The 21,805-nt window shown below is 43.4% G+C and overlaps 2 protein-coding genes across 2 annotated transcripts in view; one reads left to right on the top strand and one right to left on the bottom strand.

The window, feature by feature from the left end:
• SEL1L3 (SEL1L family member 3) overlaps nt 1-6,250 on the bottom strand; it is a 71,466-nt gene extending 65,216 nt beyond the window's left edge. The window contains exon 1 of the mRNA XM_032806623.2: nt 6,059-6,250. Within this exon, the coding sequence (XP_032662514.1) occupies nt 6,059-6,121 (63 nt within the window). The 5' untranslated portion in view covers nt 6,122-6,250. The remainder of the gene's footprint in view (nt 1-6,058) is intronic.
• Nucleotides 6,251-12,038: 5,788 nt separating this feature from the next.
• Nucleotides 12,039-20,678, top strand: SMIM20 (small integral membrane protein 20). The gene is made up of 3 exons (XM_032806622.2): nt 12,039-12,229; nt 16,979-17,035; nt 20,126-20,678. The coding sequence occupies exons 1-3, from the start codon at nt 12,121-12,123 to the stop codon at nt 20,161-20,163; spliced, it is 204 nt and encodes a 67-aa protein (XP_032662513.1). The 5' UTR covers nt 12,039-12,120; the 3' UTR covers nt 20,164-20,678.
• The last annotated feature ends 1,127 nt before the right edge of the window (nt 20,679-21,805 follow it).

The raw sequence follows: 21,805 nt of genomic DNA, 5'->3' as shown, positions 1-21,805 counted from the left end.
GCTGCCAGTCAGCACTGGCTGGGGGATCTGCCAATATCCCTTGGTCAGATCTAAGGTCATTATATAATATGTGCTTGTCCTAGATGTTCGATGAGGTTATCTACTCAAGACATTGGGTAGGCATCGAACAGCAATAGTAAAACAGAACAGTGTCCTGCTAATTTCACATGCTAACACTCCATAGGCTCAGGAAGACAACACTGCATTAGTTTACAGCTGATTCACATAGTTATTTTAACATCCATAATGGCTACAAACTTTTTATTAATTGGAGGGGAGTTAGATTCCACTGAATTTGATGGCATTGGTTCAATCGTCATGCCAGATTTTAGGGGAAGTTTTCTATTCACCAGTGATGAGCAAGGAAGTGGATTTTCAACCTATGAAACATCATTGATACCAGGCAACAAAAAAAGACAAGGGCTGAATAGGCATTATTATGAATTATTCCAATAGTATCAGGAATGATGAGCATGTCATTGGGGGCTCATATTATTGCTGGACCAAATTCAGCTCTGGAGTAACTCCACTGACCTCAATAAAATTGCATCTGCTTACACAAGATCTTAACATGGCCCATAGTCCTCTACTGTACCATGCTGAATTTTAAGATAGGTGCAAAAGCCCCAATATGAGAAATTCAGCACAAAGGGATCAGTCTTGCTCCCATTCAGTATCAATAGCAAAACAATCCCCACTGACTTCAATTGGAGACCAAAAGAGCAAAAGCAGAGTCCTGAAATTATGCCGCTTTAAATTGATTTGTACAGTGGGTGCCATTAAAACCTCATTATTTACTATCACCCAAGTACCTGCAGTAATGATAGTATACTCTTACATGTAAAAGAAGAGATACCACAGTACCACAATCCCTCTAGAAAGGAAAAGGTTGAGCTTTTAATGGCATCTACTATACAAAGTTTTCTAATGCATTAATGGTATGACTCATCACTTAGATCAATAATGTACACTGAGAAATAGTGAGTAACCCTAACTTGGATAGGAGGAAATAAATACGTCTGGCCAAAATGAGGAGGATCTTCTTTAAAAGGTTACATTTTTAAGATCAGTATTGCCACAGAGTTAATAATTCATGTGACATTTCACACTTCATAATTTGTAACTCTGTTGTCAGAGACAAAGATAGTAAGTTAAAGCCTGACCTAAGGCTATGCAGCAGATAACCACAGCCCTTTCTGTACGGGCGGTGCGGGCAGCAAATGCATAATGTTCTGAAGATAAATGTTGACACTAAAATAAGAAACCAGGAGGAGGAGGTTTTTTTTCCTTTTCTATGGGTAAAAAAAATAACTATATACAATAATTTTAAAATGATGTCAATAAGAGTTAGGTATGTTGCTTAGCTTAGGTCACAAGAATTTAGAAATCGGAAGCTAATTTTTTTTAAAAAGCTATCAGCCAGATGTTCAGGTGCTCAAACCCACAATTGGGGCCAGATTTGGAAAGCTCCCATTTAGGCATTTACATAAAGGCAGATTTTCAAAAGCACTCAGGATACAGCAACTTCCAGAGTGATGCTGATGGTTTTCCAACATTGAGCTCTTTTGCAAATGTGGCCTTGATTGTTGGTGCTGAAAATCTTGTGAAAATCTTGCCCATGTAGTTTTCATTAAGTATAAATTACCAGATAAATGGCCCTGTTATCAACTCTTCAGCTCTTACTCTCACACACTATCCTTAATCAAAATAAGAGACCAAGTTAAAGATTCAGATAAGTTAGATGTACTCAGAGTCGGCAGGGCCTGATGAAATCCATCCTAAGGTACTTAAAGAACTAATGGAAGCAATCTCAGAACTGTTAGTAATTATCTTCAAGAACTCCTAGAGAATTAAGTGAAGTCCCAGAGGACTGGAGAAAGGCAAACACAGTACCTATCTTTAAAAAGGGGAACAAAGAGGACCTGGGGCATTATAGACCAGGCAACCTGACTTCAATACTTGGAAAGATACTGGAACAAATTATTAAACTTTATAAGCACCTAGAGAAATGGTTCTCAAACTGTGGGTCAGGACCCCAAATGGGGTCACCAGGGCTGGCTTAGACTTGCTGGGGCCCAGGGCTGAAGCCTGAGCCCCACTTCTCAGAGCTGAAGTCAAAGCCCGAGGGCTTCAACCCTGGGCAGCTGGGTTCAGGTTGCAGGCCACCTGACTAGGGGCTGAGGCCCTTGGGATTCAGCTTTGGCCCCCCTGCCTGGAGCAGTGGGGCTCAGGCTTCCTTCCTCCCCCGCCAGGGAAGTGGGGCTTGGGTGTGGGCTTAGGCTTTGGTCTCCCCCTCCTGGGGTCATGAAGTAATTTTTGTTGTTAGAAGGGGGTCGTGGTGCAATGAAGTTTGAGAACCCGTGACCTTGAGGATAAACAGGGTTATTAGCAACGGCCAACAGGGATTTGTCAAGAACAAATCATGTCAAACCAACCTCATTTCTGTCTTTGACAGGATCACTGGTCTAATAAATAGGGTGGAAGCAGCAGACATGATATATCTTGATCTTAGTCAGGCTTTTGACACAGTCGCATATGACATTCCCATAAGAAAATGAGTTAAATGTGCTCTAGATCATATTACCATTAAGTGGGTGCATAACTGGTTGAAAGACTGTACTCAAACAGTAGTTGTCAATAAATTGCTGTCAAACAGGGGAGGTGTATCTAGTGGGGTTCTTGAGAAGTTAAGTCCTGGGTCCAGTACTATTTAGTTTCATAAATGATTTGGCTAACAGAGTGGAGAGTATGCATATAAAATTGGTGGATGACACCAGACTGGAGAGGTACTTTGGAGGAAAAGATTAGAATTCAAAATGACTGTGACAAATTGTAGATTTGGTCTGTAATCAATAAGATGAAATTCAATAAAGACAAGTGCAAAGAAAGAGAAGTCAAACGCACAACTGAAAAATGGGGAATAACTGGCTAGATAGTGGCAGAACTGAAAAGGATCTGAGGCTTATAGTGAATCTCAACCTGAAAATGAGGTAACAATATGAGACAGTTGCAAAAATGACTAATATCATTCTGGGGTGTATTAACAGGAGTGGTGTATGTAAAACTGCTCTACTAGGCATAGCTGAACTACTGCGTCCAATTCTGGGCAACATTAAGAAAGATGTGGACAAAGAGCAGAGAGTCCAGAGAAGAGCAACAAAAATGATAAAAGGTTTAGAAAACCTGACCTATGAGGAAAGGTTTAAACAACTGGGCATATTTAGCCTTGAGAAAACACTCAGGGGAGGGACTGGTAACAATCTTCAGATATGCTGAGGGATGTTATAAAGAAGATTGTGATCAACTGTTCATGTCCACTGAAGGTAGGACAAGAAGTAATAGGTTTAATCTGCAGAAAGGGAGATTTAGATTAAATATTAGGAAAAACTTTCTAACTATAAGGCTAGTTTAGCTCTGAAATGATCTTCTAAGGGAGGTTGTAGAATCTCCATTTTTGGAGGCTTTTATGAACAGGTTGCACAAACACCTGTCACGGATGGTCTAAGTTTACTTGGTCCTGTCTCTGATCAGGGGACTGGACTTGATGACTTCTCGAGGTCCCTTCCAGCCTTATATTTCTATGATTCAAGTGAATATAGTCCTATGGAAAATAATGGAATTCTTCTTTCTAATAATGATTGTACATGAGTAGGGGCTGCATGATTGGACCCTGTCAGTGGAAAACTAGAGGAATCTATTTTTTTAAATCAATGTTAGAAAAAATTGGAGGAGTTGGTAGGGGAAGTCAACATCACTGGGAATGGAAATAGGAATATGGTTTGATGAGGCTTGGCAGATGGGTGGTGTATTGATGGGGGAGGGTGCAGTTGAGTAGGCACAGGATGAAAGGAGGAAGGGGATAGGTATGCATCTTGGGGAAGCAGAAAAAGAGGAAGAAAGGGGAGGATTATGAAGGAGCAAGAGGTGGGGCAGAATAATGGAGAGATGTCAGGGTAGGGCCAGGATTTGTGTGTACTGGGGGGAGAGGGGGTATGGAGGGCATATATTCGGGGTATGGGTGTGGGAAATGTATTGGGAAAATATTTGGGGTTGTACTGGAAGTATGTTGGAGTGGGTGCGTGGATGGATGGATGGATGTACTGGGATGGGGGGCTGTACTGGAAGTGTGCTGGACAGAGGTGTGTATTGGGTGTGCGCTGGGGTGGATGGGTGTATTAGCAACATACTGGGGTGAATGGAGGGGTATATAGGAATGGACAAGTGTATAGGGAGTGTGTTATGGTGGATGGAGGGTGTATTGGGATGGAGAGATGTATTGGGAGTATGCTGGGGTGGATGGAGAGGTGTAATGGGGTGTACTGGGATGGAGGAATGTAAAGGGAGTGTGCTGGGGTGGATGTAGGGGAGTCCTGAGTGCTGGGGTGAATAAGATGGGATGTATTGGGAGTGTGCTGGGGTGGACGGAGAAATGTACTGGGATGGAGAGGCGTATAGGGAGTGTGCTGGGGTGGATGGAGAGGCAAATAGGGAGCGTGCTGATGTGAATGAACAAAAGAACGGCCATACTGGGTCAGACCAAAGGTCCATCCAGCCCAGTATCCTGTCTACTGACAGTGGCCAATGCCAGGTGCCCCAGAGAGAGTGAACCTAACAGGTTATGATCAAGTGATCTCTCTCCTGCCATCCATCTCCACCCTCTGACAGACAGAGGCTAAGGACACCATTCTTTACCCTTCCTGGCTAATAGCCATTAATGGACTTAACCTCAATGAATGTATCTAGTTCTCTCTTAAACCCTGTTATAGTCCTAGCCCTTACAACCTCCTCAGGCAAGGAGTTCCACAGGTTGACTGTGCACTGTGTGAAGAACTTCGTTGTATTTGTTTAAACCTACTGCCCATTAATTTCATTTGGTGGCCCCTAGTTCTTATATTATGGGAACAAATAAATAACTTTTCCTTATTCACTTTCTCCACGCCACTCATGATTTTATATACCTCTATCATATCCCCCCCTAGTCTCCTCTTTTCCAAGCTGAAAAGCCCTGGCCTCTTTAATCTCTCCTTGTATGGGATCTGTTCCAAACCCCTAATTATTTTAGTTACCCTTCTCTGAACCTTTTCTAGTGCCAGTCTATCTTTTTTGAGGTGAGGAGACCACATCTGTACGCAGTATTCAAGATGTGGGCGTACCATGGATTTATATAAGGGCAATAAGATATTCTTCATCTTATTCTCTATCCCTTTTTTAATGATTCCTAATATCCTGTTGGCTTTTTTGACTGCCACTGCCACTGCACACTGCGTGGACGTCTTCAGAGAACTATCCATGATGACGCTAAGATCTTTCCTGATTAGTTGTAGCTAAAGTAGCCCCCATCATAGTGTAGGTATAGTTGGAGTTATTTTTTCTAATGTGCATTATTTACATTTATCCACATTAAATTTCATTTGCCATTTTGTTGCCCAATCACTTAGTGAGATCTCTTTGAAGTGCTTCCTAATCTGCTTTGGTCTTAATTATCTTGAGCAGTTTAGTATCATCTGCAAACTTTGCCACCTCACTGTTTACCCCTTTCTCCAGATCATTTATGAATCAGTTGAATAGGATTGGACTTAGAACTGACCCTTGGGGAACATCACTAATTACCCCTCGTCATCCTGAAAACTGACCATTTATTCCAACCCTTTGTTCCTTGTCTTTTAACCAGTTCTCAATCCATGAAAGGAGATGGGGAGGTGTATAGTGAGTGTGCTGGGTGGATGGAGGGGTGTATAGGGAGTGTGCTGGGGTGGATGGAGAAGCGTACAGGCAGTGTGCTGGGTAGATGGAGAGGGGTATAGGGAGTGCGCTGGGGGGAGTATTGGGAGTGTGCTGGGGGGGTACAGTGAGAGGGTCTGCTGGGAGGAACGGGATATCCTGCAGAGCACAACGGGGTCCCGCACAGCCTCCAGGGCTGGCAGCTGAGGATGTGCCTGCTGCGGCACAAAGGAGCTGGCCATCCAGCCCAGGGCGCTCCCGGCCGCAGGTCCCGGCCAGCCCGGAAGCAGGGTGGCGGCCGGACCGGTGTGCGGGGAGTTGGGGGAGGCGGGCTCACCAGCAGCCAGAGCAGGAGGAAGCCCCCGTGGGGCACGGGCCACGGCTCCGCTGAGCACCACATGGTTCCGATGCGGCTCAGGCGCCAGCTGCTCCCATGGGCTTCGCGGATGCCACTGGTGCCGGCGCGCGGCTGATCGGTGCCGAGAGCGCAACTTGCTGGGGCGGATCGGTGCGCGGGCCGCCTGGGGAATCCGGCCACGGGGACTAGGTAGATCCTGCTTCCTGGAGCTCAGCCTCCGAGCGGGGAGGAGGGGCCGCTCGGGCGGGGCTGGAGCCTCCCCGAGCAGGTGCAGCAGGAAAGGACGCGCTGGGCTGGGGAGCCCGGGCGCTCCCCAAGGACACACACACACACACACACACAGTCTCGCTTTGCCCTTCCCCTTGGTATAACTTGGACGTGTGCGTGGGTGGGTAGGGGGTGTTAGATCAAAGGAGATAATCCGCCGTTTTTGCTCCTCTCTAACGCTATTTATCTGAGTTTGTGGCACTGCCTTAGACGCTGGCTTGTGTAGTGTTCAGCGTGTGTATCGTTTATTCCCCATATACTGCCACGCTTTGCGGGGGTGGGGGAGTTGGGAGGAGGGGAAAGTAATTGGAAATACACCTTTTAGTTTGGAGGTGGGCTAACAGAAGGGATCATACTCTTGTTGTCCAATGTCCAGGTAAATGTATCCAGCATTATAATAATTTGTGCTAACACATTATGGAAGAATGCTAAACCCTCATGTTTCAAGGTTTAAACCATGGGTAGGCAATTTATGGCACGCCTGCCGAAGGCAGCACACCAGCTGATTTTCAGTGGCACTCACACTGCCTAGGTCCTGGCCACCAGTCCAGGGGTCTCTGCATTTTAATTTAATTTAAAATGAAGTTTCTTAAACAGTTTAAAAACCTTATTTATGTTACATATAGCAACAGTTTAGTTATATATTATAGATTTATAGAAAGAGACTTTCTAAAAATGTTCAAATGTATAACAGGCACACAAAACCTTAAATCACAGTGAATAAAAGAAGATTCAGCACAGCACTTCTGAAAGGTTGCCGACTCTTGGTTTAAACCAATTGCTAACTATTAGGGACCAGGATGACATGAGACCTAATGTGAGAGGCAGATTATTTCAAATCTGTTGCTGTGGGAGTTCTTGCACCTACTTCTGAAGCCTCTAGTGCTGGCTTCTGTCAGATGCTGGATTAGCTGGACCTGGGGTCTTGATCCAGTCGGGCAATTCCCGTGTTACTATGTCAGCCTTCAGGTTTTCTGGATTTTATTTTTCTCTAGACTTCCCATGTCAAGTCTGGCATATCACTTAACTTTGCTGTGCCCCAGGATCCCATCAATCAAACTGGAATAAGTTGTAAGGCTTCATTAATGCTAGTGAAGTGCTTTGAGAACATCTGTCACATATCTATAGAAGTGCACATTATCGTTTTGTTAGCTATTAACCATAATCACAGAATAATAGAAATTACAATAAAAAAGACATTGCATGGGCTTTAGTCCTTGGTACATTTTATTACTATTAATTATTATATATCTGCATTATGCTAGAGCATATAGTATGTTAGGCATACACACATAGGAAGGCATAGTAGCTGCCATGAACAACTCACATAAAGCATACTGTTGTTTTTACTTATGCTTTCAAACCTGAACTTGAATAAAACATATGGCAAGACAGTGTCAATTTAATTGCCATTTTCTAATAATGGAGTTAAAATGATTGTTTAATATGTGTTTCTGTCATATTGTAATTAAGAGCTGTATTAGATAATGGAGTTCAATGTTATCTGTCATTTATGTAGACCAATAGAAATGCATGGCACTTTACAGGCTTGTGGGCTTCCTGCCCTAACCAAACTACAGTCTAAGGCCTTGGTCCTAACCTGTAGGCTTTGGCAAATCTCTTGCACATATATGGAGCCCTTAATGCAAGATTGAAGGGACCTTAAGTAGTATGTAGGGCAATGTGTGGTTCCTCTACGTTTTGTTGAATTTTAGCCTTGCAGGATATGTCCCCTATCCTGCTCCCATCAAAGCAAATTCCCACTGGCTTCAATATTAGCAGGATTTGGCAAATATTGCTTCCCAACATCTGAAGTATTGTACTACATACAGGTTCTGTCCTTGAAAACATTTGTATCTGGTTGGGAAGGACACAGTGTTTAGGATGACAACTGTGCCTTCTTCACATACCACAAATTCTTGTCCCTTTAAATATACCAAACTGAAAATTCAGCTTATACCATTATTTTGCTTTTTAATGATGCAAAACAAAAGCCTGAAAGGGTTTGTCTGTTTTTTTTCCCCTCAAAAAGGGACATTGGGAAAGGAGGGCTGCTTTTTACATAGAGCAGGGGTTCTCAAATTTCATTGCACTGCAACCCTCTTCTGACAACAAAAATTACTTCACCATCCCAGGAGGGAGGACTGAAGCCTGAGCCAAAGCCTGATCCCCATCACTCTGAGCAGGAAGGCCAAAACCAAAGCCCAAGGGCTTCAGCCTCAGCAGGGAGCCTGTAACCTGAGCCCCGCTGCCCAGGGCTGAAGCCTGCAGACTTTGGCTCTGTGAGGTGGGGCTCAGGCTTCAGCTTTGGCCCTGGGTAGTGGGGCTTGGGCTTTGGCTCTGGCCCTGGGCCCCAGGAAGTCTAACCTACGCTGGCAACCCCATTAAAATGGGATCATGACCCACTTTGGGGTCCTGACCCACAGTTTGAGAACTGCTGCATTGGAGATTCAGATTGTGTCCAATGTGCTTATCCTGAAAGATTCTCTGGACAACAGGAGAAACTGCAGATGTATGATAGAGTTATCCTGCAAGTGAAAGGATAACTGAGAGGGGCAGTGACTCTTGTTCAGGCTGTTTAAATCTTTGTTTTTGATAATACATTCAACTCTAACACCTAACAAAGAACTTGGGACAGAAAAAAACTGTCTGTTAAATATTCAACATCCTCTCCCCTTGTATTAAAGACTGAAAAATCTCTTGGTCCGCAATCTGGTATGCGCAAGGAGCCCTCCAGCAAAACCAGAAAAGATTGACCATGACATCCTTAACTGAATATTTGTAATGTAAAAAGCAAGCAGAACATGACCCTTTTTGAAATAAATTATCCAGGCAGATGATGATGATTGATGATGCTTGTACAAGCAATTTCTTTCTCTTTGCAGGTTACATTCAAAGCACCCAAGAAACTGGATTCTGCTAAAATCAATTATCAGGCTGGTTATCTACTGAAAAAGACAGTTTGGCATCTCTGCTTAATGTAATAAAAACCTCACATACTTGTTTGTTTATTCTGCTGTGTTTGAAGTCACAGGTATTCGTCTTTCTGCATGATGATGTTATAACTACAAAAAGACTGACTGGAGTTTGAATGTACTAGTAGCTTCAATTGCGTATATTATCATTCACTTCATGGGTTGCCAAGTGGTGTTAAACAGCTGTTCTGTTCCACTCAGGAAGTGACCTGATTCATGTCCACATTTGTAATTCACTTTAGGATCAATCACAATGAAAAGCACAATGTAGACGTATTGTTGTTAAACTATATACACCATTATATTCCTGGGGGAATTCTGTGCCAAAAAATTAAAATTCTGTGCACAATATTTTAAAATGCTGCATATTTTGTTTGTCAAAATAATGCAATATAATCATGCTGGTTTCAATTATTTAGTTAATTTATTTGAACTACAGTACAATGGATGGAGAATGGGAGTGGGGAGCATTGGAGGAAATCCCCAAACCCTCTTGCCTAATAGTAATATAGATAGGTTTGATCCTTTATTTCTAGTTCTTAGTCAACAAATATATGCAGCCATATGCTCAGTGTTACATCATAGGTAAGGCTATGTTTTAGTCATGAGTATTTTTAGTAAAAGTCATGGACAGGTAACGGGCAGTAAACTAAAATTCATGGCCCATGACCTGTCCATGACTAGTATTATATACCTCTGACTAAATCTTGGGGGGAGGGGGATGGGCTGTGGGTGCTGGCAAGGAGGCAGCCTGAGGGCATACAGCCCAGGACCACTGCTGGTGCTGGGGAGAGGCTGGCAGGCTCCCTACCTAGCTCTGTGCCTCCCCGGAAGTGGCAACATCCCCCTCCTTCAGCTCCTCAGTGGAGGTGTGGCCAGGCAGCTCTGCATGCTGCCTCTGTCCCGAACACCAGCGCTGCAGCTCCTATTGGAAGGGAGGAGGATGTTGTCACTTCCAGGGAGGCCCCAAGATAAGTGCTCCCCAGAACCCTCACCCTGTCCTCTCCCACACCCAAACGCCTGCTGCTGTGGGGGTTGGGGGGTAATAGTGGCCCGAGACTGCCCCAGCAGGAGCTGGTGCGACTTGCCCAGGGGCTGCCTGAGCTGCTCACCAGCTAGGCTCACCAGCTGCTGCAGAAGTCACAGAGGTCATGGAAAGTCATGGAATCCATGACCTCTGTGACAAACTCCCAGCCATAATCATAGGCAACTGAGGAGCAAGGGAGGGCTGGGGAATCAAAATGATGATTTATATTGGCTACTGACTATCTCCAGAATGGTCAGCAGCAAACAGTTCATGGAGCACATTTTGATAGGAAACTTTTTCAGTCCAAAAATGTAGACCAGTTCTAATCACTAAAGCACCATAAGCATTTATAAGGCAATACTGTCCTTTTCACCACTCTGGCAATGTAAAGGAGCCTTAAAACTTTGAGACCTGTTTTATACTCCTGGGGAAATTCACAAAGACAATGGGAACAATTCACTAAGAAGGCAGAATGCTGTATTCTGCTCTGCCTGAGGGAACAGGGCCTGCCCCACGCCTAACTCCTCAGACGCACCCTGAAGCTCTGCCCCTCCATGCCTAGTGTGCAATAGAGAGCGAGAAGGACAGAATGTCTCTCTCACAAGCCCACCACTCTTCCCTCTATGATTTACATCTCTACTGGCTACTTCAGGTGCCCGATCTGACCTGCCTACACTGCCAAGGAGAAGTGCATGAGTTTGTGCAGCTTCCCCATTAGAAGTCATTTTTCTGCAGGGAAACATAGAAATCTGCAGGGGACATGAATTCTGCACATGCACAGTGACACAAAATTCCCCCAAGAGTAGATTACACTGTGGCAGGATGGGATGTAACAAAGGGTTTTAAATCATGAGCTGCTCCATTAGTTGGAAAGAGGGGACCCTAAAAATGTGGGGAAAAAAAGGGTACCGAGACCATGGCTGATATAAATGTACCATACACTTTATTTTACAGATGTAAGAAGTTATATAAAGCTGACACCTCTCCCCTCAGCCGCCTACAACGCTAACCCCTCAGGAATCATTCGTGTACCCAGGACCGGCACCAGGGTTTCTGGTGCCCAAGGCACCGGGCCATTTCACCACCCCGTGCGCGGGTTTTGTGGCTCTGGTGGAGCCGCGGGACCACCAGCCCATCCGCAGAAATGCCTGCGGCAGGTCCACCGGAGCCGCGAGACCAGCAGACCCTCCGCAGGTATGACTGCCGCAGCTCCACCAGAGCCGCCTGCCGCCCCCCTGGCAAAATGCCGCCCCCCCCCATAATGCTGGAGCCCTAGGCGCTGCCTAAGTCGTGTAAATGAAAGCGCCGGCCCTGCGTGTACCCCTCTTTCCTGCGTGCCTGCCTGCCTGTCCGCACAGCGCGGCTTTCGAGACCGCCCCTCCACCCCGTTCTACCACTTGCTTGTCCAAAGCCCAGCCCACTGCGCGCCCTCGGAGACTCGGGCTCAGCCTGCTTCGCGATTTGCAGCGTCGCTGCCGTGACCCCGCGCCTCCCGGGAGCACTGGCAGGCGGCAGCCAAGCTCGCAGCCCGGCTCTAGGACGCAGAACGGGGAGGTCTGGGCGAGCCGCTCTGCGACAGCGTGAACACGGCCCCCTCCGGGAGAGGGCGTCGCTTAGCTCTCGCCCAAGCCGGAGAACTCACGTGACCCAGGCTGCTTCCCGGGATCCCCTGCGCTTGCCCCGGAAGCGGAAGTGTGCAAACTAGGAGGTGAGAGGGTAGGTAGGGCAAGTTCCGCTAGCGCGCAGCGTTTTCGCCTCGTCCTTTGCCGGCTATGGCGCGGATCTCCCGTACGCTGCTCATCTTCGGTGGGTTCGTGGCCGTGGTGGGGGCGGCGTTTTACCCCATCTACTTCCGCCCGCTGCTGCAGGTGGAGCAATACAGTGAGTACGGACCCCCTCGCCGAGCCTCGCGTGACCCCGCTGGGGGCGGGCAGCGCAGTGACCCCCCCCTGCCGAGCCTCGCGTGACGTGATCCCCGTTCTCCGTGTCCCTCTGCTGCTTCTCCCCTGTACGCCCCCGCGTTCCGTGCATCATTCTGTCGGGCCCTTCCGCCGGGCTGTGCCCCTCACCCTGAGCGGCTGAGCCTGTGGACCCACCACCGTGACCCCTGTCCTCCCGGGACCGCCATGGGCCCCAGTGAGCAACATTCCCTTCGGGCATGCCCCATCCATCTCCCCTCCCTAGATAATCCCTAGGACTCATCCTCTCGCTCCTCACAACACCGCCTCTATACCATACAGCAAGTGCTTCATTTACCCTGTGAGTTACCCCTTCCTGACTCTCCTGATCACGAGTTATTTTCCCCACCTGTGTTAACCTCATCCTCTTGGCTGTTGCAGGGATTCAGATTTTCTTTGGTATTTTTAGCCAGCCTATAAATACATACATATAATGTTGACATCCTGACGGAGCACCATTACTCTCTCTCAGAATAAAGGTCCCTAACCTGACAACTGACACCTCCCTGCTGTCATCTGTTCTATATTTTCAGTAACTACTTAGCAGGAAACATCCAGGAGAGGCGTTTTCTTCTTTCAGATAAAATGCTTTGAAGAAAAAGGTGTCATGGTGATGATTTCCATCGGTGATTATTGTAGCTGTATTCAGTTAACTTGGCAGTTCATTTCTAATTTACCTACCATCATGATGGATATAGGATGGCTTAGCACCACTAATCCTAGCATCATCATCCCCCAAAGAATTCTGTCCCTTCTGCATAGTGAATGGTCTTGTGGAAGTACTGTTCTTTAAGACATCTGACCTTAGCGGTAGAGGGGTGATTTTTTTTTTTTCACCTTTTACATTGTAAACTGTAGAGTGAGCATGGGTTTCATATCCATAACACTTGCTAGTTTGCTTGCAAGAACCTCCTATGGTGTCTGGAAAACATTTTTTGCAACAAACTCACTTAACACAAGCTGCTATTTTCACTTTTTTCCCTATTTCTCGTCTCTATCTCAGATAAAGATGACTTGTTGCAGATCAGAGAATAAATGTTCCTAATGTATACTAACTGTTGTTTCACACCGTGTAAAACAGCCAATCTTTGCTTTAGAAATATTTTTGAATAACCCCTTCTTTTATTATTTGTTTTCAATATCTCATTATTATAGAAAAGGGAGCTGAGGCAAACCTTTTACAGTGGAAAATAGAACCATATTAAACAACTCGAAACTATCACTCAAAATAGGCTGATCACTATCCACTACACAGTATATGTGTGCATAGGTACAATATAGGAGGCAGTATGGACTGATGGCCTGAGCACAGCTGGAATCCAGAAACTCTAGATTTTGAATCCGGGCTGCATTGCTGTGTTCCATTTTCTACTGTGAACAAAAATAAGGCAGGGGAACACACAGGAACACTTGTACCTCCAGTACCTAAAAGGCCTTTATTTTAAAAAATTCCTAAACTTCAAGTTGATGGTTTCCCATTACTTAAATATCTCACATCCATGCAGTTGTAATTACTTTTTCAAGCTCCCAAAATGTACTGTCCCCTCACAGAAACAACTACGGATATGGACCTATCCCTAAAGAGTCTGAGTTTGGTGTGACGGTGTATGGGGGAATCAAGAGAAGAGGAAAAGAGAGGTCAATTATGACAATAATTGTGTACAGCTATGTGGACCAGTGAGGCATGAACACATCTTGAAATCTGTTAAAAAAAATCTTTTCTACCTTCTGCTCAGTTCTGATAAATATTGCAGAAGAAGTGAGTTTTAAGGAGTCATTTGAATGAGGCAGAAGAGAACATTCCAAGCTTGAGGGATGCATAAAGCTTCCCATATGTATACCACATATGTAACTTGTATATAGTGTGAATTTAAGAGCTACCTTAGTCACTGGTCATGCTTTCTTGAGTGACTAGATTGGGTTAGGCAACCTGTGGCACGTGTGCCAAAGGCAGCACGTGAGCTGGTTTTCAGTGGCACTCTCACTGCCTGGGCATGGCCACCTGGTGGGAGGGGGGGGCTCTGCATTTTAATTTAATTTTAAATGAAGGTTCTTAAACATTTTAAAAACCTTATTTCCTTTACATACAAAATAGTTTAGTTATATATTATAGACTGATAGAAAGAGACCTTCTAAAAATCTTAATGTATTACTGGTGTGCAAAATCTTAAATTAGAGTGAATAAATGAAGACTTGGTACACCACTTCTGAAAGGTTGCCGACCCCTGGACTAGAATGTTGAGAACATTGCCTTGAATGCTAGTCTAAACTACATTGTATTTTTTTCTTTGTTTTTCATGGTAAACTGACTAGGATATGCTACTTTTCTAATCTACTGTTTCTTTGACTCTTAAATAATATTTAAACTTGCCATTGTATTCTGTAAACAATTTTTTTAAAAAATCAAATGTTTTTTATGCAACACCTAGATGAGTTAGTGTTTAGTGTTTTGCTGATGCAGAGCCAGTAGGGGGAGCATAAATTAACTTTCAGTTGATTCCAGAGTTTATGTTGCTCCGTTGTGCACAAAGAGCCATATAACAACTCAGATGGAAACAGAAAAGGAAAAAAGTTTGAAAAATCACAGGAGATCAAATAGGCACAGAAATTTTATATCAAGCTTTTAAGAGGGGACTCTTAATGGAGAACAAAGGATCTAATCTCTAAAATTTATATCCATTTTAACACAAACTTTATTGTGATTCATCTATTGAAAGAATTTGAAAATATTTCTGAATTGTAAAAGAGAAAGTGAAATATTAATTTCATGGCCACTTCAGAGGGACTTTGATTGTATTTCAATTTTGCTAATTGGTAAGCACCTACAATCTATTAGGGAAGCTCCACTTCCTCAAACTGAAGCTTTCCACCAGAATACCCTCTTCTCTATACCCTGTTCCTCCTTACAGTGCAGTTTAAATATAGATTACTTACAAAATAAAAACACTATGCTAAAAGGACATCATTAAGGTTACAAAGTCAAGCACTCAAAAGTTTGGAAATTCCAGAATTAAGGTTGTCTGTGCAATCTTAATTCACTCCTCCTTGTCAATGGATAGTATCAATATATGTATATCTCCCAGCTCCTCATCTGATCCTAGTGATAGTTCTCTCCCCTCACAGCTCCTAGTCCCAGCCTGCTTCTTCCACAGATCTGTCTCATTAGTTCCAATTTCTAGTCTCTTTGGCCAGCAAGCGCCAATCTCCTTTTCCAACTCTGTCACAGTTTCTCTCCCTCCCACCTCCCGGGCGGGGTGGGGAGCCTGAGGCAGACTGCTGGAAGGGAAATTTTCAACCCAAATGGTTAAAGTTAAAAGCTATTGCAAATAGATTCTTCTGTTGGGAAGTGTCAGGGAAACTTAATGATGTTTAGTTCTATCAGCCCTGTCTTTAAGAAGATACATTATTGTCATATCATATTTTAGTAGTCTAACCACACTCCCAAAATGTGCTAACCACACTCCCATTTTGTAAAAATGGCCATGCTGGGTCAGACCAATGTTCCATCTAGCCCAGTATCTTGTTTTCCAACAGTGACCAGTGCCAGATGCTTCAGATGGAATGAACAGAACAGGGCAATTATCGAGTTATCCATCCCATGGTCCAGTCCCAGCTCCTGGCATTTGGATGTTTAGAGACATTCGGAGTATGGGGTTGTGTCCAGATCATCTTGGCTAAGAGCCATCAATGGATCTATCTTTATGAGAATATCAGATTCTTTTTTGTTATACTTTTGGCCTTCACAAGATCCCATGGCAGTGAGTTCCACAGGTTGACTGTGTGCTGTGTGAAGAAGTACTTCCTTTTTGTTTTAAACTCCGCCGCCTATTAATTTCATTGGGTGACCCTTGGTTCTTGTGTTATGTGAAGGGATAAATAACACTTCCGTATTCATTTTCTTCACGCATTCATGATTTTATAGACCTCTATCATGTTCTCTCTCTTGTAGTCTCTTTTCTAAGGTGAACAGTTCCAGTCTTTTTTTAATCTCACCTCATGTGGAAGTTGTTCTGTACACCTATCATTTTTGTTGCCCCTTGCTGTATCATTTACAATTCTAACATCTTTTGTGAGATGGGGCGACCAGATCTGCAGGCAGTATTCAAGGTGTGGGTGTACCATGTATTTATATAATGGCATTATGATATTTTCTGTTTTATTATCTATCCCTTTTCCGGTGGTGTCTAACATTCTGTTAGCTTTCCACTGCACATTGAATGGATATTTTCAGAAAACTATCCACAATTACTCCCAAGATCACTCTCTTAAGTGATAGCTAATTTAGATCCCGTCATTTTGTATGTATAGTTTTTCCAGTGTGCATTATTTTGCACTTATCAGTGTTGGATTTTATCTGCCATTAAGGTGTTGTGTACCCTAAAATCACCTTTTGGTCACAGCTGACACTATGTTATAGAAACGCAGGTACTCCCTTTCACATTCTCTCTCTTTGGTTTGGTTATCTATCCAAAAATTGTCTTGCTGTTTTTTGGTCTAAGATACAAGCTTTCATCCTGTGTGATTATTGTATTCTTACTGAGAAGACTGCTGTTCACCAGCATGTCAGACTATCACATGCAGATTTTTTTTTTGTTGGCTTTCTGATTCATAGCATTTTGTTAGCTATGGTGTTTCTTTTCTGTATGATTTTACTGTTTGTTGTGTTTACCAGGGAAGGACCAGGCAACAAATCGATCTGGTATTGTTCAAGAGGATGTTCAGCCTCCAGGTATATCCAGTTTGTATTTCTGAGTTTATGCATTTAATAAAACACTCACTGAATACTATAATTTCAGCATTTAAATAGACTTTAAAAGCAAGTATGTTAAATTAAATACTCTGGCCATTTACTTATTCCCTGTTCTTATTAAAAAAAAAAAAAAAAAAACAGCGTTTTAATATGAGACTTAATACTAAACAGTGTTCTCAGGCATCGTCTGTGACGGGATCCCAGAGGTGCAGCTTGGGACTGTGGGATCACTGTGCCCCTTAACTTCCAGCCTGGCTGTCTCTCACAATGCTTTGCTAGTTACAAGCAAGCAAACCCCTCCTGGCACTGTATCTCTCAGCACACAAGCGCTTGGGGAGCCGACAGCCAGCTAGATTGCATGAATGCTCCCACAGCCGCTCATGAATCACACAGAGAAAGGCACAAGCCAAATCTCCCCAGCTCCCAACCTTGTACCTCAGAAATATATTATCTTGCACTGCTCAAGACGAGCCAGTGCAAGTTTATTAATTGGTTTCACCACTTAATCAGTGGAAGTGATATACACCAGCTTTTGTGAACCTGAGCAGATTTACCAAACCACTTCAGGCAAACTCACTGATAAACGATAAACTGTAAAACAGTTTATTGATTACAAGTAGAGTGGTTACTAAGAAAAGAAAATGTAAGTACGCAGTCTATAACTCTCAACCCTATTAGATCTGGGCAACATCTAGACGAAACAGTTCTTTCTCACCCACTGGATATTGCAGATCATAGTACGCAGGTTTTACCCTTGAACTGGTCCAGTCTCCTCTGTTGGAGTGTCCTTGTTGCTTGCAGCATAGGTTGGGGGAGGAGCAAAAGGTAAAGCATGGGGCCGTCTGTGTTGGTTTTATACACTTATTCCATCCATGTGTTTGGAGAACATAAGGCACTGTCTGGTGGCGCATTGCTGAGTCACCACTAGGCAAGGTTGATCTTCCCCTGGTGAGGCCTTGTGCAAGTAAGTTACTGAACTGTAACTCCCTTGCAGACAATACCTGTGATGATTACAGGGCGCTCCCTGGGGTGTAGAGTGTCACCATTTGTTGTGCACAGAAAATTCACCAATTTAACTAACTTGGTCTTGAAATTGATTTAGTTAAATTAGTGCAACCCCTTTGTGTGGAAGATATGTCACTTTAAAACCATTTTTCAGAGCATCTGTGCAGAGGGTTGTGTACAGATTAAACTAAGATTCTAAACCAATTAAAATGATGCAGCTTCTATGTGTAGAACTGGGCTTTACTGTAAAAGTGTACATTTGCACTCCCCATTACTGAATAGAAGCTCTAACCAAGAAATTATGTAGAATCCTTATTGAAGGCAGAAACAAACATCCGATATGTCGAAAGAATAGTGATAGGCAGGTGACCAGCTTGTCTTACATCAGTGAAATCCTTGCTGATCTAAACACAAAAAAGCTTACAAGAAGTGGAAGATGGGACAAATGACGAGGCAGGAGTATCAAAAATATGTGCTCAGGCATGCAGGAGTGAAATCAGGCAAAGCCAAATCACACTTGGAGTTGCAGCTAGCAAGGGATATAAGAGTTACAAGAAGTGGTTCTTCAGGAAGTGTTACCAACAAGAAGGTGGTTAAGGAATGAGGGAGGCAACCTAGTGACAGAGGAGTGTGGAAGAAGCTAATGTACTTAATGCTTTTTTTGCCTCGTCTTCATGAACCGGTCAGTTCCCAGAGCTACTTGCACTGGGAAGCACAGTAGTGGGAGGAGGTACTAGCCCGTCTGGGAGAAAGAAGTGGTTCAGGACTATTTAGAAAAGCTGGACGAGCACAAGTCCATTGGGGCCGGATACACTGCATCTGAGGGTGCAAAGGAGTTGTGTGGATGTGATTGCAGAGCCATGCGCATTATCTTTGAAAATCTCATGGCGATCGGGGAGGTCCAATGACTAGAAAAGGCTACTGTAGTGCCCATCTTTAAAAAAGGGAAGGAGGAGGGATCCGGGGAACTACAGGCCAGTCAGCCTCACCTCAGTCCTTGGAAAAATCGTAGGTAACCCTTCCAGTGCTTCACTGGGAGGGTGGTGAAGCACTGAATGGGTACCTAGGGGGTGGTGGAATCTCTTTCCTTAGAGGTTTTTAAGGTCAGGCTTGGCAAAGCCCTGGCTGGGATGATTTACTTGGGGATTGGCCCTGCTTTGAGCAGGGGGTTGGACTAAGTATTCTGTGAACCCTGATATTCTATGAACTGAGCTGCCTGAGCATTTATCATTTCCAGTGTCAGAAATATTTTGTTGATAACTACTGTTGTAATTTCCAGCTAGCTTCTATGGCTTGCTGTGCCAGTGAAAGAGATTCTTGCTGATAGCCCTTATATTTACTTTGCCTGTGGGAGGGTTAAAGTACTACTAGCTAAAGGTTGGCCATTTGTTGTTGAGACAAGAGGCTATTTGTGTTTCTGAAAGAGGCCATATCTATTAAGATGTATTACAGGATTATTTGTTTCAATTTTTTTTATAAAAGTCCAAAATCAACTGCAGGGGAATACTCCTGTATATGGTATCAGTGAGACCATTATTTCAATATTGTATCCACTGTATCCACAGTTCAAATAGGATGTTGAAAAATTAAATAAGGTTAAGAAAAGAACTACAAGAATGAGTTGAGGTCTGGAAGACATGCCTTATGGATTGAGACTAAAGAAGCTCAGTCTATTTATCCAAAAGAAGGTTAAGCAGTGACTTGATCGCTGTCTACAATGTTTGATAATAGACAGCTCTATAATCTAGTGGAAAAAGACATAACAGATGGAAGTTAGATAAATTCAGACTAAAAATAAGGTGCAGTTTTTTAACACAGAGAGTAATTAACCATTGGAACAACTTACTTAGATTCTTCTTCACATGAATTCTTTAAATCAAGGCTTGGATGTCTTTCTAAATGATATGCTATAGTTCAAACAGAAGTTATGGGCTTGATTCAGAAATTACTGTGTGCAGTTCTTTGACCTGTTATGCAGGTCAGATGATAATCATAGTTGTCCTTTTGGCCTATAAAAATCTATAAACTCTTGATGGTGGTTTTTTTTTTTTATTTGATTTGTAGGGTTAAAAGTGTGGTCTGATCCATTTGGAAGGAAATAACAACATTGTCTGTGTACCTCACAAGGTGTGCCTGAAGATGGATATGTTCAAAGCAACTGTTCTGACTCATACACTAATGAGTGTATTGTTCAGGTGTTGCTGGAGAAGGATTCTCAATATGGTGGTTTAGGTAGTCACTGCAATGAATGCTGCTGATTCTGAAGATTAATACTAAATTTTTCTTTAGAGTTCTGTAGCTACTGGAGCAAAATGGACTGACACTGAGATGGCTGAATGATTTTCGAGTTTAGAACTGAAACACTTTTTCATACGTTTAAGGGAAAAGAGAACTTGCTATTGGGGTTAATCTGTAGCCACTTATAGAATAAATCTGATCAGAATAAATTATGCAGATCATTGTAGTTTACTCTACTGTTTGAGTATTCCTTTCTGAGTTTATAAATACAGGTGAAAGACTTAGTATATGCAAGATGAGTGAACAATGCAGAAAGCATGTAATGTGATATAACTGTAAATCTGTAAACAATATTAAAATCATGTTTTTATTAAAACTGGTGTACGTTTTCTCCATTTCATTGTTTATTTTGACCTAATTTCCACTTTTTGCTGGACTTTTTTGATTTTTAGCTCATTGAGGATCTCCTGGTTAAGCCAGGGTGGTCTTTTGCCATACTTCCTATCTTTCCTACGCAGTAGGATAGTTTGCTCTTGTGCCCTTAATAATGTCTCTTTGAAAAACTGCCAACTGTCTTCAGTTGTTTTTCCCCTTAGACTTGCTTCCCATGGGATCTTACGTACCAACTCCCTGAGTTTGCTAAAGTCTGTCTTCTTGAAATCCAGTGTCTTTTTATTTTGTTGTTCTCCCTCCTACCATTCCTTAGAATCATGAACTCTATCATTTCATCATCACTTTCACCCAAGCTGCCTTCCACTTTCAAACTCTCAACCAGCACACTCCTAAGTCTAGATTTGCTCTGAAGCCCCTGGCATAACCTAGTCCTTGGAGGCCTGTCACTGGTTGCCTGTGGGCTACATCACTTCCAAGGTTACATGCTAAAAGGTTACTTGCTGTGAGTCCTAGGCCTGACATGCCCTATCCCTTATACCAGGACTTGTGAGATGGTCCTCAGAAAGCAGCCTTATGGTTGTCTTCACGAGTTCCTGTGCTGGGGGAATCATCTGGCCAAATCTGGGGCTTTTAGAGCTCCTGTATGCTGCTCTGGTGGACTTATTCATGTGCAGGAGCTGGGATCAGGCTTTCACCTCATATATGAATTGGTGTTGCTTATAGCAGCTTTGTCGTATTACGTGGCACTGTCACTATGCTGCTATTTGAGTCTTGGGTAGAAAACCAAGAATCTAGTTTAATAAACTTGAGGTTGGAAAATTTCACACCAATTCAGGTATGTTCCTCAACAAAGTAAGATTGAGAAGGGCGGGAGGAGGGAGTTGGTTCTACCTCATACAAAAGTCATATTGATCTATTTAAAGAAACAGTTCCAATAAAGTTGCTTCTGTTTAAAAACTGAACTAAAATACATCTTGGCTATATCTATTGTTCATAGCTTTAATCACTCACAGAGTAAATGTGTAGATTTAAACATGGATGCATGCACTTTAGAACAAAATATTTGGAAACCATTTCTGAAGGACAGCATTTCTTCTGCAAGTGCTGACATCA

This window comes from Chelonoidis abingdonii, chromosome 5, assembly GCF_003597395.2.
Source record: "Chelonoidis abingdonii isolate Lonesome George chromosome 5, CheloAbing_2.0, whole genome shotgun sequence".
Lineage (NCBI taxonomy): Eukaryota > Metazoa > Chordata > Testudines > Testudinidae > Chelonoidis > Chelonoidis abingdonii.
This window is presented reverse-complemented; position numbering and strand designations above follow the sequence as displayed.

Coding starts and splice junctions, on each gene's coding strand:
- SMIM20 (XM_032806622.2), top strand. CDS start 12,121: ATGGCGCGGATCTCCCGTACGCTGCTCATCTTCGGTGGGTTCGTGGCC. Junction 12,230..16,978: donor GCTGCAGGTGGAGCAATACA/GTGAGTACGGAC, acceptor TGTGTTTACCAG/GGAAGGACCAGGCAACAAAT. Junction 17,036..20,125: donor AGAGGATGTTCAGCCTCCAG/GTATATCCAGTT, acceptor TTTGATTTGTAG/GGTTAAAAGTGTGGTCTGAT.